The sequence below is a fragment of the Pelodiscus sinensis genome, chromosome 5, assembly GCF_052426305.1.
Source record: "Pelodiscus sinensis isolate ZL-2025 chromosome 5, ASM5242630v1, whole genome shotgun sequence".
Taxonomy (NCBI): domain Eukaryota; kingdom Metazoa; phylum Chordata; order Testudines; family Trionychidae; genus Pelodiscus; species Pelodiscus sinensis.
The window spans coordinates 4194511-4220504 of NC_143056.1; the positions used below are offsets into that span (position 1 = coordinate 4194511).

At 44.8% G+C, this 25994-nt stretch overlaps 1 protein-coding gene across 2 annotated transcripts in view; it reads right to left on the minus strand.

Moving 5' to 3' along the window:
* The window catches only part of MDGA2 (MAM domain containing glycosylphosphatidylinositol anchor 2), a 634890-nt gene that overhangs the window by 366594 nt on the left and 242302 nt on the right, over positions 1-25994 (minus strand). For both annotated transcript variants that reach the window (XM_075926141.2, XM_075926142.2), the window contains exon 2: positions 25436-25575. In XM_075926141.2, coding sequence (XP_075782256.1) covers positions 25436-25575 — 140 coding nt within the window. The remainder of the gene's footprint in view (positions 1-25435; positions 25576-25994) is intronic.

Below are 25994 nucleotides of genomic sequence, written 5' to 3' on the forward strand. Positions count from 1 at the left end.
AGGTTCCAAGTGCAGCACATCGAATATTTAAAGTGTTTCCAGAAATGGCAAATGATAGCACTTAGGTGAGGAAATATGGCTGATTATTTTCAGGAAGAACGGCATTGCGCAAGAGGGCCCCTTCTGGCCCAAAAGCCTCTTCTGTAAAAATGGCAGCTCATTAGGTATGCAAATGAGGCTCAGCGATATTCCACGCTTAGCCATCCATCTCCATCCTCTGTGAAACAGAGGCTGGGGACACCATTCCTTACCCATACTGGCTAACGGCCATTAATGGACTTAACCTCCATGAATTGATCTAGTTCTCTTTTAAACCCTGTTATAGTCCTAGCCTTCACAACCTCCTCTGGCAAGGAGTTCCACAGTGATACATTTGTTCCATACAATCATACCCCCCAGGCCTTTCCTAGATCTCCAAAACGAACACCAGCAAATAAAGCTCTTGCACAGCAATCTGCATGCAGCAAGACACAGCCAGCAGGAATACTCGTGTCACATCGACACTCCACAGATTCAAAGCCGCTGAAAGTTTCAGTAGCAGGCATGGGCATGTGTCAGACGGATTATTCCGTACGATGACTATAGCACCCTGCTTCAGAACATCTTCGTAGAGATTGCCACCTTCGTCTGCTCAAGGTTTGTAAAGCAAATATTAACGTTTTCAGTTAGACGAGCCACCAAAAAATGATACTTAAAAAGCAACTAAAAAAAACTAAAAAAAAGCACGCTAAAAAACCCCCCCATAGACGCAAGTTCCTTTGATCGCTTTTAAGTGAAACATAAAAGACATCTTTGGTACAAAGTGGACACTGGCCGTTCAATTTTAATTGACAGGAATTCTTAATAACGTTTAACACAGTCGAAGAAAACACAAGAGTTGAGAGAGAGAGAGAGAGGATTGCTTATTCTGAAACAGCTGTTCCACTATTTCACTCGGCTCACAATTATTACCATAATTGTGCTCTTGTTAGGAAAATTGAGGATGATTTTGCGTGGCACTCCTCAGCTCACTGGAAGACTTTACAAATGTTCACTGAACACCAGACACAATTCAATTTGACTCATGCCTAAGATCATCGGGGTGCATTTTATGCTGGGCAAAAATCTTCCTAAATGTTTTATGGAATGAGTCCAGCCTGCATTATTTTGAAATACCAGGGCGCTTATTTCAAAATCTGTCCTCTTACTTTCCTTAGGAATAACACTCATTTCAAAAGAAACACTGAAAAAACAACAAATAGTCTGGTAGCACTTTAAAGACTAAGAAAATATAGAGATGGGAATGTAGTTGCTAACTCATACAAATATGTGATCCTCTATGAGTTAATAAGCAGCAGGACTGAAATAAACCAAAGGAAGTATTTCTTCATGCAACACACCGTCAACCTGTGGAACTCCTTGCCAGAGGATGTTGTGAAGACCAGGACTTCAACAGAGATCAAAAAAGAACTAGATAAATTCAGGGAGGATGGGTCTATTAATGGCAATTAGGAAACATGGGTAGGAATGGTGTCCCTTGCCTCTGTTTGTCAGAAGATGGGAATAGGTGACAGGAGAGGGATCACTTGATGATTCTCTGTTCTGTTCACTCCCTCTGGGGCACCTGGCATTGGTCACTGTTGGCAGACAGGACACTGGGCTAGATGGACCTTTGGTCTGACCTAGTCTGGCCGTTCTTCTGTTCTGATCGACCTAAAGGGCTGCCCATGGATTGGTGCAGGCATTTGTGCAAGAGGGGGGCGTGCAAAGTTCTCTATCACACATGTAGGCCAAGGAGGTAACCAGACTGAGGTAGAACTCATTCCCTGCTTCCCTCTTGCACTGCTGGGCAGAACAGAGAAAGGCAAGAACGGAACTGGCTACACGCTTCTACCAGCCCCACATTAGGACACTGCCCGTGTCAGCTCAGCTCTGCTGGCCCATATTTTGGGGAGGAACCACCCTGGGGCCACTGTTTAAAGGGAGCTTCGACAAAATCCGATTGGATTCATCTGAAGAAATGGGCCCCAGCTGACTATCCAGCTGGCTGCTCTGTGGCGTGTTTTGGGCCACAGTGAAGTTTGAGTTTAATCCATTCCTCGCACATTGTTGATTTTCCTGTATGGTTCCACCGCCCCCACCCCCAAGAGTTATCATCACCTTTGGCCCCCAAAACATCAGGCTTAGCCATGCATGTAGGGGACATGGGAATCTCGGGTGTCCCTTTTCTTTCTTTGTGCTTACCGACGTTGAAAAAAACAACTCCTGATTTTTGCAGGGACGGTTATTTCCTGCCTGGAGCCAGTAGGCTGCGAATAAGCTCCACCCGTTTCCAGATGTGCAGCAGACGTCCGGGGAGTCTCACTTTCCCTTACGGGCCTGGATACATGTGTCGCCTAACTCAGATCTCTCATTGGTCTATTCAGAGTAGTGCTTCGGGACATTCACTTTGTGGTTTGGTTTGGTTTAATTGGAGAATGTCCAGAGAAGAGCAACAAAAACGATTAAAGGTCTAGAAAACATGAGCTCTGAGGGAAGACTGAAAGAATTGGGCTTGTTTAGTTTGGAAAGAAGAACACTGAGAGGGGACATGAGAGCAGCTTCCAAGTATCAGAGGGTATGTCTACACTACCCTCCTAGTTCGAACTAGGAGGGTAATATATGCATACCGCACTTGCTAATGAAGCCCGGGATTTGAATTTCCCGGGCTTCATTAGCATAAGCGGGGAGCTGCCATTTTTAAATCCCCGCTGCTTTGAAGGAGTTTCACGAGGAGTAACGGTAGTTCGGAATAGGAACCTAGTCCGAACTACCTAGTTCGAGCCCCATGTAGCCGCGCTGCACGGGGTTCGAAGCAGCGGGGATTTAAAAATGGCGGCTCCCCGCTTATGCTAATGAAGCCCGGGAAATTCAAATCCCGGGCTTCATTAGCAAGTGCGGTATGCATACATTACCCTGCTAGTTCGAACTAGCGGGGTAGTGTAGACATACCCTAAAAGGGTGTTACAAGGAAAGAGGGAGAAAAATTGTTCTCCTCGGCCTCTGATGGTAGGACAAGAAGCAATGGGCTTAAATTGCAGCAAGGGAGGATTAGGTTGGATATGAGGAACAACTTCCTACCCGTCAGGGTGGTTAAACACTGGAATAAATTGCTAGGGAGGTTGTGGAATCCCCACCACTGGAGATATTTAAGAGCAGGGTAGATAGACATCTGTCAGGGATTATCTAGATGGCGCTTGGTCCTGCCATGAGGGCAGGGGGCCGGACTTGATGACCTCTCGAGGGCCCTTCCAGTTCTAGTGTTCTATGCGTCTATGATTCGATGAAACAAACTGTATGTTTCTGATAAAGTGAATGTGACATTTCAGAGAGCCGAGTGCACAAATTTAGACCTCCTTGTTAAAAATGGACTGTAAACACTTTATGGAAGCTAGATATTTTATAGCCCGTTGCTGTAACTTCTCAGCAATAGTAGAGAACTTTTCCAACTTCATAAAGCACCAAGAAAGAAAAGCAGAGAATGAGAATCCCGGGTCCCCTATATGTTTGATTCAGCCTTACGGTTTGCAGGTCCGAAGAAATCTTGGGGGCATAACCCAGCAGGAAAATCAAGACTGAGAAGTGCAAAGAATGGATTAAACTCAAAATTCAGTTTTCAGCATGTGCATTGCAAACAGAGGGTCCAGGGAAACATACGTTGTTTGCTTACAATTAAATACAAATCACCGTTGAAATCGCAAATATCAAGAGTTGGACAAAGTAAGCTTTCAGCAGTAACATTCATTCATCTCGCTTGCATACTCCGCTTGTGTAGGACTTACATTTTATGAAAAAGCAACATGCTAGCCTGCAAACCCTGCCCTATTGCAACAGGAATAGAAAATATTAATTATATGTGGACAATGCCACTCAGTTAACTAACCTGAACCTGTGCTTAATGGACGTTTGTAATTTTGACATACCACCGCATTGAATTTCCAGACTATTAATCAAAAAGGGAAAAGAAGCCGAGAGGATGTGGGTGTTATTCAATTTGCAGATGACACAAGCTGACTTTGTGAACCGACCAGTGGGCACTTCATTATTTCTGCATTAAACGAACTGTGCATACATATGCCGCAGAGTGAGTTTACATATAAACAGGGAGAGAATATTTTTCACTCCTCCAGAACTCCAGAACAACAAAAGATTTTGTTTCAACTTTGCAGAAAAATTCACCTGCAGGCAGCAGCCAACCATGGATAATTTATTAGCATAGGGGATTAGACTGTTGCAACCAAACGATAATGGTCACCCTGTTACTGCATTAATACGAATACCAATAATATTTTAAAGGCTAAATCAAGAAAAATTAGTTTCTATGGCAACTAATGGGCCACTTAATGGATCAAGTTATTAGCACGGAGCTCACTGAGTCAATATTCTGCAGGAGAATGGTACAAAATATGGTTTCAAGTAATTTGCCAAAGAGTACAGTATCACAGCAGAGATCATGATAAAAGTGTATTTAGCTGCACAGAACCTGCCACGCAGTGAAAAAGCAGGCTGTGGTTTGAGGAAAGATTATCGAGCATATCAGTAGGTTGTATTATTTTTCCTGGAGGATATTTTCCTTTCTTTTCTATACATTTTGTTCCCTGATCACCCTATTGGTTCTTGTTGGAGCCAGAATTTTTGGTGGTTTTAACAGTGCTTCTGTTTTTGCGAGTGCCGCTAAGCCACTTAGGCTGTGTCTAGACTACATGCCTCTGTCGGCAGAGGCATGTAGATTGGACAGATCAGCAAAGGCAAATGAAGCCGCGATTTAAATGATCGTGGCTTCATTTACATTTACATGGCTGCCGCGCTGAGCCGACAAACAGCTGATCAGCTGTTTGTCGGCTCGCGCGCTAGTCTAGACGTTCCCCCTGTTGACATCAAAGCCCTTTGTCGGCAGCCCTGTTATTCCTCGTGGGATGAGGTTTACCGGGGCTGCCGACAAAGGGCTTTGATGTCGACAGGGGGAACATCCAGACTAGCGCGCGAGCCGACAAACAGCTGATCAGCTGTTTGTCGGCTCAGCGCAGCAGCCATGTAAATGTAAATGAAGCTGCGATCATTTAAATTGTGGCTTCATTTGCCTTTGCTGAACAAACAAATCTACATGCCTCTGCCGACAGAGGCATGTAGTTTAGACATACCCTTAGATGTCTAACGGGTAGAATTTTCTCCGGCAGTTAACTGTTTCCACCCTGTAATGTGGCCTCGCTGGTTTTATTTTGGTAAATTGGGAGTTTCTAAGTCGCATGTACACATTTCGAGATCGTTCCTAGTGCAGACTCACCCGTGGACTACAGCAGCAATGGCTACAGAGACGCTGCATTCCGTTTCCCAGGCTGCCTAGAGTCCAAGGTGGAGATGGAACATTCTGGAAGCTACTACAAGAACCATTTGTGAGCCAGAACGTAAACAAAGCCATTGGGTTTTGGCTATCGTTGAAGCAGAGTGGCGAGAGAACCATCACTGCTAAGAGAACTAGCACTATCGATCTGAGAGAGGCAACAAGCGGGAGCAGGAGCTGGTGCTGTATTGTACATCTCATCAGTCCTTGGAATATCAGCGAAAAGCGGGCCTACGCATCTTCTACTTAAGGTAGGAGCTTGTGATGGCTGAGCCCAAGGACTAAGGTCTGCAGCTTGCAGCTTTAATTGGCCCGTTGTATGGCGCACCCCGTAGAGGAGCACAAAGGCTCCCAACTCCGTGTGTGTTAAAACTAGATTCTAACCCCAGAGAGGCAGACCCCCTCAAACAGTCACTAGTGGTTTTGGTAACTGGGAGTTTGTGTAAAGGTATTTCAGCCCTCTCTGTGTCTGTCCTGTCTATCAAGCTACGTCTACACTATGGCAGCTTTTCAGAAGAGGAAATGCAAATGAAGTGCTCATTTGCAATCTCTCACTCTCCTTTGCATATTCTCTTCCGATCCTTTTTGCAGAAGAGGTTTTTGCGAAAAAAAAAAACCGCTGTGTAGATGGGGCCATTTTTTGAAAAAAAACCCACCTTTTTTGCAAGATCCCTTTTTCCCCTCAAAAAATGAGGTTTACAGGATCTTGCGCAAAAGGGGGTTTTTCCCCCCCAAAATGGCCCCATCTACATTACGGGTTTTTTTTGCAAAAATCTCTTCTGCAAAAAGGATCGGAAGAGAATATGCAAATGAGAAGGCAAGAATTGCAAACGAACTCTTCATTTGCATTTCCTATTCTGAAAAACTGCCATAGTGTAGACCTAGCCTCCTCCGACTCCACCTCAAAGTTAATCGACTTGTGATTCTTTCAGGGCTTCAGTTATTGTTCCCATCTTCTTCCCAACACGCGTTATAAATTAGATTGGCTTGCAAAGCTTATTAATGTGGCATTTTTCTTTTTTTTCCTCTTCTCTGAACTCTTTCTGTAGTAAATGTTACAAAAGTACACATGAACAAAACTCTCTCTTCAGTGCAAAAACACCTACACCTAAATGAGGGTGTACCAAATCTAAGGGTATGTCTAGACTACATGCCTTTGCCGACAGAGGCATGTAAATTAGACTACCTGACATAGCCAATGAAGCAGGGATTTAAATATCTCCCACGTCATTAGAATAAAAATGGCCGCCGCGTTGTGCTGGCTCAGCTGTTTGCCGGCACAAAGCGGCAGTCAAGACGGGGATCAGTCGACAAGGAAAGCCTTTGCCGACCGATTCTGTAAACCTCATTTCACGAGGCATAAGGGATCGATTGGCAAAGGCTTTCCTTGTCAACCGATCCCCGTCTTGACTGCCGGTTCGTGCTGACAAACAGCTGAGCCGGCACAACGCGGCAGCCATTTTTATTCTAACGAAGCAGGGGATATTTAAATCCCCGCTTCATTGACTATGTCGGTATGTCTAATTTACATGCCTCTGTCGGCAGAGGCATATAGTCTGGACATACCCTAAATGTCGACTCGATTTTCCCAACAACACATCGAAGGAATAGAAAACTCTGTGGCGGAGGCAAGTCTTTGTGTGTGTTACGAAGTCTCAGAGCTGCCTTTCACCCCTTCTCGCAGCATTGTTAAACAGGTACAGAGAAAAGCAAAATGAGATTTGGAGGTGGGGGGAGACGTTAGTGTTTAATATATTCTACATTACATCAGCCACTCTTCCCCTGCAGTTGTGATTACGGCATTATAGCTTGATTACTAGCTATTACTTCCACCATCAGAAAAGCAAGAACACAGTGTGGTGCCATCTCCATTAACGGAACGTGCAATTCCATAACAAGGTTGGTCGACTACAAGGCTTCCGTTGGGCTAAACTCTGAAGTGCATAAGTGTTCTTCAAGCCATTACTTCAAAGCCATTCGAAATAGCACCTTAACGTGCATCGTTGTTTTGCTTTATTTGAAGCGCTATCGAGATGTTCAGTAGAGCAATATTAGGCATTTTAACAGTTCGCAGGCATTTAAGATTCTCTGTGATAATAACAGGCGCTTTTACCTTATCAGCCCATTCTCAGCATTTTCAGTCTTTCTTCTTTAACACCTTATTTTTACATGAAAAGGATAATTCTGTGAGTAAGGCCCTGGGGAGGAACGCAGGAGACCAGGTTCAATGCCAAGGTTCGCCACACACATCTTTTGTAACCGTAGCCAAATCACCTAATCCGCGCATTCCTCACTTTTTCATCTGTAAAATGGGCATAATACATTTTCTTTTTCCTCACATAATTATCTAGCTTGTCTAGTCAGTCTGTAAGTGCTTCAAGGCAGACACCATTTCCGTGGGTTTGTGCAGATTTGATGGGACTTGGATCTGAGCTCTCGCTCCTGCGCTATACATACATATTATATTCTCTTCATCCAAGTGGGATAGACCAAGACCAGAATGATATTTCTATTGGGTTCATTACTCCGGTGGTTCCAAAAACACAGGTGAAAGTAACAGTCATACGCAACACCTGTCGAGGGATATGAAGGACAAGTCAACTCATTGACTATCTGATAAGCAAATGCTTATTAGATAGTTGACAAGTTTGTTGACTAGTCGTTTCCCCCCCACACTTTGCTGCCTCTATCAAAAAAAGGCAGCCGGGGGGGGGGGGGGCAAAGAAGGGGGTACTTCCACATGGTGCTGCCGCTTTGAAACGCTGTCACAGTAGTCTAGCATCAGGCTCCTCTCGGCATTTCAAAGCAGCAGCGCCACGTGGAGCCTGGGATCTGATGGGGACTGAGCCTGGGCTCCATGTGGCACTCCCGCTTTGAAACACGGGGAGCCTGGTGCTGGAGTCTACAGCGTTTCATAGCAGCAGCTCTGAGTGGAGCCTGGGGTCAGTGGGGGGCTCTTGGGCTTTTTCAACACTTCAAAGGCGAAGACACCGTATCACAGTGTTTCTTACACTTTTTAAGACCAAGGAACACCAAACAATCATTTTTATGAGAATTTTTTCAAGGATTTTTTGTTGAGCAAAAAAAAGTGATCGGGGGGAAAGTTATCGAGGGGAAAAAAAGGGTTGAGGGAAAGTTATTGGGCAAAAAAAAAAAGGCCCCCTGCCCCTTTAAGGGTGGCCATTTTGAATTCTGTTGTTCTCCACGGCACACCTCCAACTGCCTCTCGGCACATCAGTGTGCCTCGGAACACAGTTTAAGAAATACTGCCCTATTGATTAGCGCAGTGTTTCTGAACCCTTTTCTATAAAGTATCCCTTTAAAAAAATTACAAGTATCGCCAGTACCTACAGTTTTCAGGCACACAAAATGTTTTTTCTACCATTGTAACACATTTGTTTAAACAACTTAATCACAGGCAGGGGGGCAATGACATTTCTGGGTTTAAAAAGTTAAAAAATGATAAAGCGCTGTAAAGCTTAAAACAAACATTTAGTTTTCTCCAAATTTCAGTTGTGTTGACGTATCCCCCAGACTTCTCTTGAGTATCCCGAAGGGTACTGATATCACTGGTTGAGAAACATTGGACTAGTCGATGCATTCTATTCGATTAGTCGATTCCGTGCAATTTAACATCCTTACACTTGACCGGCCTGCCCCATGACAAATTTTTCCGTGTGCAAACAATAGACAGACAGGAATTACTTTCTATTGTTCAGTGAGAGAGTAAACACAAACTTCTGTAGATAAGAAGCCATATTAGGCATTTGTGCCTCTCTTTTTATAGTCTGTACTGAGCTTGGAGAATAAAATGCTGAACATTCAGAAAGGTCAAGGGACTGTACTCAGAGTACAAAAGAAAGGCACGTTTGGAAAATATACACAGCATGGAATAAGAGGACTACAACTTGGATGTGGAGGTTGACAAGCTATAAAACCTGGTACTATTCTTCCGAATTACCACAGGCTGTACGGATGATCAGAACTTGATCCAAAGCCCACCAAAAAGAGTCTTACCAAGGACTTCACTGGCCTTTGGATCAGGCTCTTCGTCCTCAGACTATGAAGTTATACTTCATTCCTTCCCATAGATCACAACCAGCCAGATACTGCATGCAGTGTTGGGATAGATCTCCAAGTATTTTGTTCCCCTTTGGACACATGTGGAGGTTGAAGGGGTGGGAGAGGACGGACAGGGGGTCCACTAACCCCGAGAATTATTAGTCAGTTGGAATATTGAGAAGCTAATGAGTGGACTATAGGAAAGTCTTCTGCATAACAATTCTTAAATACTCAAGAGACGGTTTATGGAACACACGTCTCCAAGGAACAAGCGTATTGGGGGTTTGGTCATTGGCAGAGCTTGATGTATCTCAAAAAGCTGCTCTCTCTTTCCCTTAATGTTCATCAGTTACAGGTTGTCACTCAACACAATCATCCTACCTGTTTACAAAAGCGGCATGTCCTCCTTCGTGGGAATTTCTGACCTATGCCTTTTATCTCTGGCTCCCATACCATACATAGTTAGCTGGGGAATTTAATGGACTTCTACACCAGAGCGTTGTAATAGGCAAACATATATCTCTGTGTGAATTATGGCTAAAGCCACAACCCTATTACTATTTGAGTTCTCTCAATTTTACATATCACAGCTGCTCTGCTGATCACATTCATAAGTTGATGGGGTTTTTTTATATAAAAAGCTCTTATGAGTTCAGAAAGAGAACCATTCCCTAGAAGAATGAAATAAATGCTGTTTATTATTTTTGTCTGTGATTACCAGCAGGAATGATTGCAGTCTGAAAAAGTATAAGCTGAAATGAAATTAACTAAGATGGCAAATGGAGGGAAACAACACATTCATTAACCAGATTTTCTCAGAAAACTTCCACTGTGTATATTTAGGCAGCTTTAGGTATTCTATGGATGCCAGTTAGTATAATAAATTAGCTTGCATCACAAGGTAATTGCTTATGATAAAACAATTTCTCCAAGTGCTGTGATATTGAAGAATATTTTACATCTTTTCAGGAGGGTTTTTTTTATTCCTAAACACGATCGACCCAAACCATCTGATATCAAACAAAATAGTCAATAATTTCCTTGGATTCACTGCATCATAATCATGTTGTCTTTATTAGCAGCACATGAAATAAAAACGAAATCCATCAGAGAGTCACCAAATGCAATTTGAGGAATACATGTGCAGCAACAAGCAAGAGCCTCGCTACAGAGCAAGTAGCAGATATAGTACTTGGTCCTGCCATGAGGGCAGGGGACTGGACTCGATGACCTCTCAAGGTCCCTTCCTGTTCTAGGAGATAGGTATATCTCCATATATTATTATTATATTATTATTTATTAGACTCTCGTTGAAGATAAACTGGTACAGGTTGAAGCTCTCTTGTCTGGCACTCACTAGCCTGGCAACCTCCGTGGTCTGGCATGATTTTAGTTAGCCCGATTTCCACTTATCACGGGTGTGGCCAAGTTTTCGATGGTCCAAAAAAGTTTGTTTACAGTCGCCAGTCCCTGCTCTCACAGTTCAGTGATGTTATTTAGCTCTAATTTACCGCTAACTGTGTTATAAGAGCCCAGTAAGCCGTGGAAGTGCTGATAATGCTGCTAGACAATATTGATCTCCCACGGCCCAGCAAATTCTCTGGTTTGGCCCCAGTCAGGTTCCGGACTAGAGATGTCCAACCTATATAACATTTGAAGATGTGTCTTTACATTCAAGAAGCATCTGAAATTACTCATGTAAAATTTATCATACGGGTTGACAGTAATATTTTGACTATAAAAAGGGTCTGTCGGTGTATCTAGGCTCTGATCCATCATGTCTTACTCAGGCAAGACTCCAAGTAGAAATACTGGATTTTTGTTTGAGTAACAAGTGAGGAATACAGCCCTAATTGATCAAAATACCATGTTTAATAAGATTGCTCTACTGTATATTTGCTTTGTCCTTTGAAGCCCTAATGTAGTGTTTCTGATATATGTCTCTGAAGCAGGCACTACTGCCTAATGGCAGAGACAGGATGCCACGTAGAGAAGTTGCAAAGTGAGAAAACGGTTTTCTAAAACATTAATTTACGTCTTACAGTAACTGAAATGAACCTATTTTTTGTTGTGTTCCCCAAATAAATCTCATGATATTTTGGTCCATGTTTATTACAAAGTTTAATCAAAATCAGGTTAAAAGTTCTTCTCGGAAATGGGTTTACCAAAGAAATGCATACTGCAATGGAAACTGACTTTCTAGAAAAGGGAAAAAATAACTCATGATTTGTAAAATAACTGATCACAAGCACCATGAAACTGATTTAAAAAAAGTACAAATTAAAATGCGGTGGAAAAATGTGTTCAGAAACGTCATTAATGTTGACAATTGTTTCAAGAAGTTCCTATTTTCAAATAATGCCTTTTTTGGTGAAAATATTGGTATGAATAATTTTGACCTGCTCTGGTTGTAGAAGTTCATTAAATTCTTAGAAAGGAGATCGGGATATTGTGGTATCCTCTATGGGTTTGAAATCACACCAATACTGTTCAACATATTCATAAATGAACTGGAAAAAATGGTAAACAGGGAGTTCACATAATCCACAGACGATACAAAATTACTCACAATAGTTAAGTCCAAAACAGACTGGTAAAAGTTACAAAGGAACCTCACAAAACTGGGTAACTGGAAAGCAAAATGAGAGAGGAAATTCAATATTGATAAATGCAAAGTACTGCACATTGGAAGACATACAAATTATATATACCGAATGATGGGATCTAAATTAGCTGCTACCACTCAGGAAAAATCTTGCAGTCATTGTGTATAGTTCTTGGAAATATATACTGAATGCAGAGTGGTAGTGGAAAAAAACTAACAATGGTTATGAACTAGAAGAAAGGGATAGATAAAAAAAGACAGAAAATATCATAATGCCGCTATATAAATGCATTGTGTAACAATGTGTTGACTATTATGTGCAGATGTAGATGCCCCATCTCAAATACATACTAGAATCAGAATAGATACAGAGAAGGGCAACTAAAATGATTAGGAGTATGAAACAGCTTCCATATGAAGACACACAAATAAGACAGAGGTCTATCAAGTCTTGCCTGGTGTGGAAAAAGTGAATAATGAAGCATTATTTACTCTAGCATGACAAGAACTAAGGGTTACCCAATGAAATTGACGTGACACGTGTTTAAAACAAAGAAGTATTTCTTCAGACAATGCACAGTCAGCTTGTGGAATTCTTTGCCAGAGGATGGTGTGACGGTCACGGTTATAACAGAACATAAGAATATTAGAACGGCCATACTGGGTCAGACCAAAGATCCATCCAACTCAGTATCCTGTCTGCTGACAGTGGCCACTGCCAGGTGCCCCAGAGGGAGTGAACCGAACAGGTAATGATCAAGCAATATCTCTCCTGCCATCCATCTCCACCCTCTGACAAACAGAGGCTGGGGACACCATTCCTTACCCATCCTGGCTAATAGCCATGAATGGACTTAACCTCCATGAATTTATCTAGTTCTCTTTTAAACCCTGATAAAGATGCAGTCGTGTTAGTCTGGTGTGGCTGAAACAAACGACAGAACTATGTAGCACTTTAAAGACTAACAAGATGGTTTATTAGGTGATGAGCTTTCATGGGCCAGACCCATATTGATCTGAGGAAGTGGGTCTCGCCCACGAAAGCTGATCACCTAATAAACCATCTTGTTGGTCTTTAAAGTGCTACATAGTCCTGTGTTTTCTTTTAAACCCTGTTATAGTCCTACCCTTCACAATCTCCTCAAGCAAGGAGTTCCACAGGTTGACTATGCACTGTGTAAAGAGGAACTTCCTTTCATTTGTTTTAAACCTGCAGCCCATTAATTTCGTTTGGTGGCCCCTAGTTCTTATATTATGAGAATATAAGGCCGTGTCCAGACTCAGGGGTTCCGAAAAAACTTCCCCTGCATCCAGACTCAAGCCGCGTTCTTTCGAAATTATTTCGAAAGAACGCGGCTTTTCTTTCGATGGCGGTAAACCTCGTTTCACGAGGAAGAACGCCTTCTTTCGAAAGTTCCTCTTTCAAAAGAAGGCGTTCTTCAATGTAAAGAGGCCGTCTTCGAAAGAGAGCATCCAGACTCGCTGGGTGCTCTCTTTTGAAAAAGCGGATTTCTCTTTCGAAAGAAGCCTGCAGTCTAGACATAGCCCAAGAGAATATAATAACGGCCGTTATTCCGAAATAACTATGCGAGCGTCTACACAGCAATTCCACTATTTCAAAATAATTTTGAAGCAATGAACGGCTTATTCCGACTTCTGTAAACCCCATTCTGCGAAGAAGAACGCCTATTCCGAAATAGCTATTTCGAAATAAGGCGTGTGTAGACGCTCCACTGCTGAATATTTCGAAAGAGTCCCTCACCTGGGCCATTCTAAGTTATTCCTCCTGGGGCTCTAACTCCAGACATCAAGTCTACATTAGGGAAGCTGCCTCGGACTCGTTTTGAGGCTCCCCTGCAGAGTAGACGTGCTATTTCAGAATAACTATTCCGGAACAGCTTATTCCGAAATAAGCGTGCAGTGTAGACGTAGCCTAAATGCCCCTTGTCTGTTTGCGAGAAGCTAGGTTCACTCAAAAATTGCCTTGTTCTCCTCACGCCTTCTGAAGCACCTGGCATTGGCTACTGTCAGAAGACAAGAGCCTAGGCTACACGCACCAGTGGCCTGATCCAATATGGCCGCTCTCCTGGTCTTTTGTTTCTGTAGACTAGGGGAAGTGTGATTCTAACCCCACGCTTCCTACGGGAAACGAAGGACATTAGCACATCGTCAAGGTTCCATGTAGAATCAGCACAGCTCGTCTATGGAAGGCTTCAGAACAGACATGTCCCCCTTTCCAAGCCCCCAGCTTTAAAAAAAAGCCCCTATAACTTGGCCAGAACACAGAAAAGTTATGGGCTTCCTGCTGAATTGGCCCCATTTAAAAGAACAACCGCCGCACACTGTGTGGCATTTAAAACAGCAGCAGCAGCAGCAGCTGTCACTCTGGGCTTCATCGTGCTATTTTTATGTACAAGAAGAATTCTCCAGATTCCTGATCACGTCAAATTCCATGGGGAGCTGAAAGTTGTGTTTAGAGTGGCATAGGAACAAGGGCTTCCTTCGGAGCGATGGGGCCCAGTGCGGATGCAAGAGGGATGCAAGGGGAGTGACCTTTTAGAGACGCGATTGTATAATCTTGAGCGACACACAAATGAAATCGTTTTACAGCAAATTTTTAAATAAGGCCCCGTCGACTAATACAGAGAATTCAGAAACGGATTGTTAAATGGCTTCGTTCCCACTCAAGTGACTTTTTCCCAGGTTCAAAGAGCTGCTAATAGGTCGTCAGGTGGAACTTAGCTAGATCCTCCTGAAGCAGGGCCACAGAACAGGGATAGAAAGAAGCAGCAGGGTGAATATTAAGACCCCAGGGTGCCTCGCATTTCTGGGTGCGCTACACAGCTGTGTATTCTGCATATGGGTAAGGAGAGACCAGCACAGGAAGAGAAAACACTAGCACATCCAGCATGAGCAATGCATGGCTGAAATTGCAAGCACGGGTTTTGAATTTCCTTCCGTCTCTCTGAAATCTGCGTCACATCACTGCATTGTTGTTGTGGTTTTTTTTTAAGTGTAACCACTGTATAGTTTAGAAACTAAATACAGGCAGACCCCGAGTTATGTGGATCTGACTTATGTCGGATCCGCAGTTATGAACGGAGATTTTCTCGCCGCGGAGGACTGGAGCGGCGGGACGCCTGGTCCCGCCGCCCGCCTCCTCCGGGGCGAGAAAAGCTGCTCCCCGTCTCCCTGGTCTGCTGGGGGAGCCAGCAGACCAGGGAGACGGGGAGCAAAGTGGCGGAGGACCCGGGGCCGGACCCACGGCGCTTCCAGATCAGCTGGAAGCGCCACGGGTCCGGCCCGGGTCCTCCGCGGCTTTGCTCAGTGTCTCCCTGGTCTGCTGGGGGGGGGGGGAAACGCAGCTAGTGCCCCCCCCCCCAGCAGACCAGGGAGACGTGGAGCAAAGCCCAGGGCCTGTGGTAGAGCAGGTGGGGCGCTGCCGGTTGGTCCCACAGCACCGCTCCTTGGCGCTACTGGACCAACCCGGCAGCATCCCAGCTGCTCTGCCCCAGAAATCCTGATTCAGCCACTGCTGATCAGTTTCAGCAGCGGCTGAATCAGGACGCCTGGGGCAGAGCAGCTGGGGTGCTGCTGGGTTGGTCCAGTAGCGCCGAGGAGCGGCCACGCCACTGGACCAACCCAGCAGCACCCGAGCTGCTCTGCCCCAGGCGTCCCCAAGTCAGCCGCTGCTGAAACTAACCAGCGGCTGACTACAGGAAGCCCGAGGCAGAGCTGCTCTGCCCCAGGCTTCCTGGAATCAGCTGCTGATCAGTTTCAGCAGCAGCTGACTTGGGGACACCTGGGGTTCTGAAGTTGAATCTGTATGTAAGTCGGAAAGTCCCTATCTTGTACGTAACCCGGGGACTGCCTGTACCTAAGAATGATGAACGAACAAGAACAGTCCACTGCCTCTTTGGCAGATGAAGACACCTGGCACAGGCTGACCTTAAGGAGTCCCCATTTCATTTCTCATCACCTAGGACAATTTCTCTGTAATGCGCCCACATCTGGCAATTTCTCTCTTCCTCCGATTGTCAGATTCACAAAACCAACACCGAGTTTGGCCAGGTTGATCCATGTCTTTGGTCTGCAGGGGGGAAGAGGCTGCAAAGTTCAGGAAGATTCAAATTTCCACAGGCAGATCTGTGCAGGAGCTGAGAGATTGGCTGCCTGCGTTATACCACGTTCTAGCCTGTTATACGTTTGCTTTCGGGAGCACTAAAATTCAATGAAAATTTAAGAGGAAGGCAATAAAAGACGGGTAATGTTCAAATTCTGTCTTGCAAACCTCCTGTATTTTGCAGCAGAATCACACTTCTGAGACTATCCTGCCCATCCCCCCGCTGCAAGCAATTAATCTTCACAAAATATGGCAGGTCCCTTGTTTTTCTGTGAGCTGAAACATACGAGGGATTGGGGGGAGAGCAGATGAGCGAGGTGCTAGATGAGCGAGAAAATCCATAAACAGGTAAAATGAACTGAAATCAATTTTCCATCCTGGATCCCAGATAAGAAAATCGAGATTTTATGAGGAAGCCGCAGCGAGGATGCCGTCTTAATACAACATTTTGGTTGAACAGCTTTTTGCGGTAATAGCAGCTGCAAAAGCTTCAGGAACTGCTTAGGAAAGAACCTTTCTTTTAACCACTGGGCAAGATTTCCTGACAGCTAAACAGCCCTGCCTTCTGATAGGCTGTGTTGAGCTTCAAGACGTACACGTCTGGGAGGAACTTGCGGCTTCGGTGGGGATCATGCTGTCCCGGCCCACACACAAGCATGGCCACAGAAAGTTCCTCCTCTCCCATCTGCTGATTGGACCAGGGTGCATCAGTGATCTGCCAATCCCACAGAGAGAGCAAATGGAGAGGAACAGGTCCCAGGGACTGCCCAGACACAGAGAAAAACAAGACTGGGACTAACGGCCAGGACAACGGGGAACCAGAGCAGCAGCTGATGGTGTGAGAAGTTGTCCTCCCTTTAGCTGAACTTGCTGATTACTTTGTGGCTTTATCCAGGGCCATTATACTAGGACTTAGGAGACCCTGTTCCATTTCCCTACTCCGCCACAAGCAACCTGTGTGACCCTGGGCAAGTCACTTAGGGCATGTCTAGGCTGCAAACAACAACAGTACTTCTCAGTGACTCTTGCTGTGTGGATACAAATAGTAGTGTACAAGTCGGGGTTTGGACCTCTGATGCAGGGGTGGGTCCCCAATGCCAGGCTCCAGCCTGAGTGTCTATGCTGCTACAAAGGGATTTTATCGCCCAATTGCACAGGGAGACAGCTGAATTGCAGTCCATTTCCAAGTTCAACACTATCCGTTCTGGCTTGAAGAAAGATATTAACTGGTTAATGCACTACAAAGGCCATTCCCCCCACCTTTGATATTTGCATTGTCACATCAAATACTGTGAATAGGACACATCCAGCCTGACTTAATTAGCTTCAGTGACATTGGTCCTACAATTGACAGGCAACTTTTTTTGCTGTTATATAATCTGGATTCTGTTACACTACGACTCATCTGACAAAGTAAATAAGAGCAAAAGGACAGCCAGACTGGGTCAGAGCAAAGGTCCATCTAGGCCAGTATCCATCACTGGCCAATGCCAGATCGAGAAAAATAACCCCAACTATACGTACAGTATGATGGGGGCTAATTTGGCTACGACAAATCAGGAAAGAGATCTTGGAGTTATCGTGGACAGTTCTCTGAAAACTTCCACACAGAGTGCAGCGGCGGTCAAAAAGGCAAATAGGATGGTAGGAATTATTAGGAAAGGGATACAAAATAAGACCCAGAACATCTTACTGCCCCTGTATAAAACTTTGGTACGCCCACATCTTGAATACTGTGTACAGATGTGGTCTCCTCACCTCAAAAAAGATATTTTGGCCTTGGAAAGGGTTCAGAAAAGGGCAACTAAAATGATTAGGCGTTTGGAACGGGTCCCATATGAGGAGAGGCTAAAGAGACTGGGACTTTTCAGTTTAGAAAAGAGGAGACTGAGGGGGGATATGATAGAGGTCTATGAAATCATGAGTGGTGTGGAGAGGGCTGATAAAGAAAAGTTATTTATTAGTTCCCATAATAGAAGAACTAGAGGACACCAAATGAAATGAATGGGTAGCAGGTTTAAAACTAATAAAAGGAAGTTCTTCTTCACACAGCGTGTTGTCAACCTGTGGAACTCCTTGCCTGAGGAGGCGGTGAAGGCTAGGACTATAATAGAGTTTAAAGAGAAGCTGGATAAATTCATGGAGGTTAGGTCCATAAAAGGCTATTAGCCAGGGGATAAAATGGTGTCCTTGGCCTCTGTTTGTCAGAGGCTGGAGAGGGATGGCAGGAGACAAATCGCTTGATCATTGTCTTCGGTCCACCCTCTCTGGGGTACCTGGTGCTGGCCACTGTCGGCAGACAGGATACTGGGCTAGATGGACCTTTGGTCTGACCCAGTACGGCCGTTCTTATGTTCTTATGTTCAGATGCCCCAGAGGGAGTGAACACAACAAGGAATCATCAAGTGATCCCTTCCCTGTCGTCCATTCCCAGCCCTGACAAACAGAGGCTAAAGATACCATCCCTACCCATCCTCGCTAATAGCCATTCCTGGACCTCACCTCCAAGAATCATTCTAGCTCTTTTTTGAAACCTGTTAAAGTCCTAGTCTTCACAACATCCTCTAGCAAGGAGTTCCACAGGTTGATTGTGCGCTGTGTGATGAAACACTTCCTTTTGTTTGTTTTAACCTGCTACCAGTTAATTTCATTTGGTGACCCCTGGTTCTTATGCGATGGGAACAAGTAAATAACTTTTTCTTATTGACTTTCTCCGCACCTATTCTGATTTTATAGACCTCTGTCATATCCCCCTTTCTAAACTGATAAATCCCGGTCTTTTTAATCTCTGCTTCATAGGGTGGTCATTCCCTACCCCAATCACATTTGTTGCCCTTTTCTGAACCTTTTCCAATGCCAAGAGATCTTTTTTGAGATGAGGCGACCACATCTGTACGCCGTATTCAAGATGTGGCCGTCCCATGGATTTCTATAGAGGCAATCAGATATTCTCTCTCTTATTCTCTATCCCCTTTTTAATGATTCCTAACATTCGATTTGCTTTTTTCAGGGCTGCTGCGCACTGAGTGGATGTTTTCAGAGAACTCTCCACCGTAACTCCGAGATGTCTCTCTTGGGTGGGTTTTACCCACAAAAGCTCATGACCTAATACCCGCGTTAGTTTCTCAGGTGCCACCGGGCTACCTGCTGGTTTTGATGCTATTACGGTTAGCCTCAGGGCATGAGCCCCGCATGCCCAAAGCAGCTGAGCCCAGGACCGAGTCTTGCTGGCAGAGGTTTGCTTGGGCAGTGCAGACAACCCTTCGTCTCTCTGTCCCTCACTTCCTGTGTGCACAGTGGTGGTCAGGAAACCACCCGACCCCACCCCCCAGGGCTGCAGTGGAGATGAATCCAGGAAAGTCGGCGGGGCGCTGAGATATTGCTGTGACAGGCACCACGGGAATACCTGAGACAGACGCAGCCTCTCGGGGAGGAGACCTGTAGCAGAGATTCCAATCGTGGGCTCCCAAGTGGTCTGCCAGCAAAGCAGAGGGTAAGCCGGCTATTGGTAGCGAATGAAAGGCCACCTTGTGCTTTGCTGGACCCTTGGCAGGCCCTTATCTGTTGCCCAGCAACCCAGGATGCAGCACAGCCATTGGCTGCTGAAGTGCACATCCTAGCAAGCCCCCCATAGCTGGTTAGCGTTCAAGAGCTGCTCAGCTGTTGAAATCACTGAGGCTGTGTCTAGACTGCAGGGTTTTTTCGAAAAAAGGAGCCTTTTTGCCAAAAAACGTCACCTGCGTCTAGACGACAGCCGCGTTCTTTCAAAATTAAATCGAAAGAACGCGGCTTTTCTTTCGACGGCGGTACTCCTCATTTCACAAGGAAGAACGCCTTTTTTCGAAAGTGCTCTTTCGAAAAAAGGCGTTCTTGAATGCAAACGGGGCTTTTTCGAAAGAGAACATCCAGACTGCCTGGGTGCTCTCTTTCGAAAAAGCGGCTTGCTTTTTTGAAAGTACTGCTTGCAGTCTAGATGCTCTTTTTCGAAAGAGTCTTTTTCGAAAGTATCTTTCGAAAAAGCCTCTTTCGAAAGAGGCTTGCAGTCTAGACATAGCCTAATAGAGGCCCAGGATCTCCTCCTGGCCTGGGGAACCGTCCTCTTTTCCCCTCCAAGGGTGGAAGGCCCTCCCACCTAGCTGAGAAGGAAAGAGTTTCATCACAGAGGCAGAAAGACTGGAAAGCTGCCATTGGCTCAGCACACGTGCCAGCAGGAGGCGTTGTTTGTGTGAGGAAAAATTACAAAGAACAACGATGGACAATCCTTACAGAACTGTTCCTCCAGGCAGCTGCAGTGGAGGGAAATCCCTCTAAGTTGTCAGCTCGGCCTGGAGGCACAGAGCCATCCCAAGGGGAAACCACTGTAAAGCTGAGGAGTCAGCATGTCCTCCGAAGGCAGCTTCGAGACCGATACGTCTCTTTCAAAGGGACACAGCTGAAAAGTGACCTGGTCTCCAGCCTCTGATGTGAGACCGTTATACCGTGGTGGGAACATAGGCTGAATCTGGAAGAGCTGCCGTCTTCCAAATCCACTCCTCTCAGGGGCAGCAAGTCTAGACCAGTCGGCGGAACACTGGTGTTCCGTGAACAACTCGCAGGGGTGCCCCGACCGTTTGGAAAAATAATTCAAAGCTTTACCATAAATAACCATGTTACGATAATAACAGTTTTGGAAAATACCAAATCATAATTTTATTTCTACATCTCAGGAAGGCTGGCTAACAGCGTGTTAGCCTCCCCTCTTGTCTCTAATCTTCTTCTCCTATCTATACGGCAGCGTAGAAACTAACAATGAAGTGGTACGCATGCACTATGCCGGCGTGGCGGCTACGCTGACAGTCCGCTGCTTGACGTTAGCCAACGCGCATGATGATTTATTGAATGTATTATTTCCACCGATATGAGTAACAGAGTAAGTTACATTTCTTTAAAAAAAGACAGAAGTGAGTGAAAACAGTACTGCTGAGGAACTAATCATAGAATCATAGAATAATAGGACTGGAAGGGACCTCAAGAGGTCATCGAGTCCAGCCCCCCGCCCTCAAGGCAGGATCAAGCTCCGTCTACACCATCCCTGACAGATGTCTATCTAACCTGTTCTTAAATATCTCCAGAGAGGGAGATTCCACCACCTCCCTTGGCAATTTATTCCAATATTTGACCACCCTGACAGTTAGGAATTTTTTCCTAATGTCCAATCTAAACCTCCCCTGCTGCACTTTAAGCCCATTACTCCTTGTCCTGTCCTCAGAAACCAAGAGGAACAATTTTCACCTTCCTCCTTGTGACACCCTTTTAGATATTTGAAAACCGCTATCATGTGCCCCCTTAATCTTCTTTTTTCCAAACTAAACAAGCCCAGTTCATGAAGCCTGGCTTCATAGGTCATGTTCTCTAAACCTTTAATCATTCTTGTCGCTCTTCTCTGTACCCTTTCCAATTTCTCCACATCTTTCTTGAAATGTGGTGCCCAGAACTGGACACAGTAATACCGTCAACGAGTGAAGTACACATAAACATTTCTCAACAATGTGACACATCTTCCCTGGAACAAAAAAGGAAGAAAACGGCATGATGAAAATATGATCATTCATACCTAGCGTTTGGATTCACATATAAAGATGATTGCCTGCAATGCGTTATTTGCTTTGAGGTTTTGTTAATAGCACTATGGTTCCATCAAAACTTACAAGGCATTTTTGAAGACAATTTTTATGTGTGTTCCACATAAAAATATTATTGTTTGGTGTGCTGTGGTCTCAAAAAGTTTAAGAAACATTGGTCTAGGCTCTCTACAATCTTCCCGGTACAACTGATAGTAGCAGCCCATGAACAAGTCCTAGGCCAAGGGACTTGGCATATGGGAACAATTCAGGGGCTTACGATGCAATACCTCCTTCCAAAAAGGGTCTCTTTGCGGAGAAAGAGAACGGAACATCTCATTTTATGAGCTTGGGGTTCTGGGTCCGATTTTGCACCAGTGACTTCAACTGGAGTTTTCTCATTCACTTCAATGCGAGCAGGAATGAAGCCTTCATGTTTTGCCCACAGGCTATGCAAGAGGTAGCAAACTTCCCCATTTTCCCCATGTTTTTTTAGCTACAAAGGGTGGTTTGAAACACACACACACACTCGCAAACGCCCACTCATTCTTGTGTGCTTGCCAGCTTTTCCTTCGAACAGATGCTAAGCAGAAATCAACACACTTCTGCATATAGTACACACTCCATTATTTGAATGCTACAGGGACAGTGAAAGGTTGGATGATAAAGGTTCTGATAACTGAGGGAATATTCAATGTAATTAATCGGCACTGAGGGATATGAAGCTCTTTCAGATGGCAGGTGGTTGGATAATTGATGTTATCCAAACCGGATCAGATTCTGTCATTCTTTCATAGAACAGTATCAGACTTCATGAGTAACTCTATCAAATTAAAAGACCATCCTGGAGGGAGAACGGGTTTCTTTCCATGGCTGTGTCTAAACTGGCAAGTTTTTCCGCAAAATCATATGATTTTGCGGAAAAACTTGCCAGCTGTCTACACTGGCCGCTTGAATTTCCGGAAAAGCATTGATGATCTCAGGTAAAATCATCAGTGCTTTTCCGGAAATACTATGCTGCTCCCGTTCCGGCAAAAGTCTTTTTCCGAAAGACTTTTGCTCAAAAGGGCCAGTGTAGACAGCATAGTACTGTTTTCCGCAAAAAAGACCCAATGGTGAAAATGGCTATCGGGGCTTTTTTGCAGAAAACCGCGTCTAGATTGGCCATGGACGCTTTCACGGAAAAGCATCCTGCCAATCTAGACGTGCTTTTACGAAAATGCTTATAACGGAAAACTTTTTTATGGCCATATTCCTCCTTTCCACTGTATTTTCTAATAAGTGTCTATATCAAAACCTATACCAGGATCTTTAAAGCAGAGTTAATATGTATTCAGGGAATTAAATTCAGCAAATAGGGAACCAACCCGCCAACACAATAGAATCACCAAGTCACCATAATCCTTTCTCACAGCTTCATCGACATTTAATTATGTCGCCAATGTCAGAGGACTGAGTCAACAGCAGTCTGAACATCATCCGAGAGAGAGAGGGGGGAAAAAAGGTGGAACGGAAAAAAAAAGAGCAAGGAAATTAATGTCACTTTCTAAAAGGTGTTGAAGGCACTGAAAAAAATACATAAAAAGGAATTGATTTACAGCCCTCTGTTATTTTTTTCCATTTGTGATTTTGGAAAGAATGTTGAACAATTAAGGTATGCCCGGCTTTTCTCCCCTCACCTCGCACATGGTTTACTGAGATTTGTTGTAATCAGAAGAAATATTTCTCCTATTTATAATCAGTATTCACTTGTTGATTGCAGCCAATGGATTTTGCCCTCACTCGACTGCATGCGGGGAATTCACACAGTGACATTGTACTGGGCAACCTTTTCAAGCGGAGCGAATTTAGGCCCATCCTGAGCCGTTTTGAGTCCTATTGTGGAATGCCAACATGCAGAATGAACCCCTATGAATCTATCTTTCAAAGGTATTTCCAGGGAGAAGAACACCAGATTTTAGACGGAAGATCTGTGAATTCATCGTCCCAATTCCCAGAGCTCTGCTAACCACAAATCACAAAGTCCATGGACTGTGTTTCGCGTTCCATGTGTGATGGCAAAACTGGGACTCATGAAATAGAGAGAAATTGACTGTGTCATGATGGTGAAAAGCTCTCCACAATTCTATATTCTGGGGTGTTCAAAATGCTATACAAAAATACCACACCATAGAACTTGGCTCTCTAATACTTGATTGGAACAAAATATTATTTGATTCATCTTGTTAGGCTGTTATAGGCAGCTACAAAATATACCTCAGAAAAAATTGATGTTCATAATAAAGATCTTTCCAATCCTCCAAAGCAAAAATCGAGGCTGGTAAAGTTGATACTTTCCCATTGGCACTGAAATGCCCCATCTGCTGGTCCCACTATAAGTGAAACTGAAAAGTTGCACAAAGCAAACAAAAATCACTAAGGAGCCACAAACACAGAAATTCTTTTTGGGACCATAGAGCTGAACTAGGCCTATGTCTCTGAGGATCTTGCACGTGCAGCATCTTAGAAGAAAGTCGAGCATCAATCATTCTTATAGGATTGGTGTTTGTTTGGCCCAACAGTCCTGAGAAAGTCCCCCAGAACCCTAACTAGCTTCTTCTATGTGTAGTAAGATGAGGGCATGAGACATAAACCCATATTGCAAAGGCCTGATCTGGGGTCTGAGGCCTAACAAACAATGGACAATACATAGAATCATAGAATCATAGAATAATAGGACTGGAAGGGACCTCGAGAGGTCATCGAGTCCAGCCCCCCGCCCTCAAGGCAGGACCAAGCTCCGTCTACACCATCCCTGACAGATGTCTATCTAACCTGTTCTTAAATATCTCCAGAGAGGGAGATTCCACCACCTCCATTGGCAATTTATTCTAATATTTGACCACCCTGACAGGAATTTTTTCCTAATGTCCAATCTAAACCTCCCCTGCTGCACTTTAAGCCCATTACTCCTTGTCCTGTCCTCAGAAACCAAGAGGAACAAATTGTCTCCTTCCTCCTTGTGACACCCTTGTGACACATGGCTAAAGAAAGGTTGAAGAGATTAGCAGGAAACAGCCACGTTTGTTTAATCAGGCATAAACAAGCGGAGACAGCACAACCCCCGGTGGAGAGCAGTAACTGAGGGCTTATCATGAGTTGTAAACACACAGCTCATTGAAAAAGGCCATGATACCCACTCCCAGCACTGGTTAGGCCTCTGTTGGAGTATTGCATCCAGTTCTGGTCACCGCATTTCAAGAAAGATGTGGAGAGGGCCCAGAGAAGAGCAACAAGAATGATTCAAGGTCTAGAGAACACGAGCTATGAAGGAAGGCTGAAAGAATTGGGTTAGTTTAGTTTGGAAAAGAGAAGACTGAGGGGGGACATGATAGCAGTTTTCAGGTATCTAAAAGGGTGTCATAAGGAGGATGGAAAAAACTTGTTCATCTTGGCCTCTGAGGATAGAACAAGAAGCAATGGGCTTAAACTGCAGCAAGGGAGGTTTAGGTTGGACATTAGGAAAAAGTTCCTAGCTGTCAGGGTGGTTAAACACTGGAATAAATTGCACAGGTAGTGACTTACAAGACCAAGTCACTCCAATGCCCCTACAGACCAGACAACCTGAAACAACTAGGAGGGCAAACGACAGGAGAGTTGTGATGATTGGACAACACATTGTGGCTGGGTGCCTGTGTGGGACTCACCTGTGGCCGAGGGTGGCCCGTCACCAAGCAGGTCAGCTCCAGCGTCTCTCCCTCGCGGATGGTGTAGACCCTCTCCGAGTAGCGCTCCTCCTCGATGTTACACGCCAGGCCCGAGTGCACGATCCGCACCGTGGGGGGGGCTGTCAAACATAGAAACGGATCAGTGAGATGTTTCCTCTCAGCGCCTTGCCCCTCATCCCCACCGGACGGAGAGATGCAGCCCACCTCAGCACTAATTCACGAGGGGCACTGCCTTTCTCCGATGCAAGAACCCAGTGCTCTGCTTTGGATGCAAAATTGGTTATATGACTACTCGGGTTAGGGATGTTAGGATGGTTAACTGGTTAAATGATAGCTCTTAACCAGTTAGCAGTTTCAGCTGAGGGCCTGCCACCCTGCCCCTCGATGGCCGGGGAAGCTTCAGTCTGGCATGGCTGGCTGTTGGCGGAGTTCACTGGTAAGGGGACCTGGTCAACCAGTTAATTCGTTACCCTACTGGTAAGCCGCACGATTTTTGGTATACTTATCAGTTACCCATTTCACATCCCTAAGGGTATGT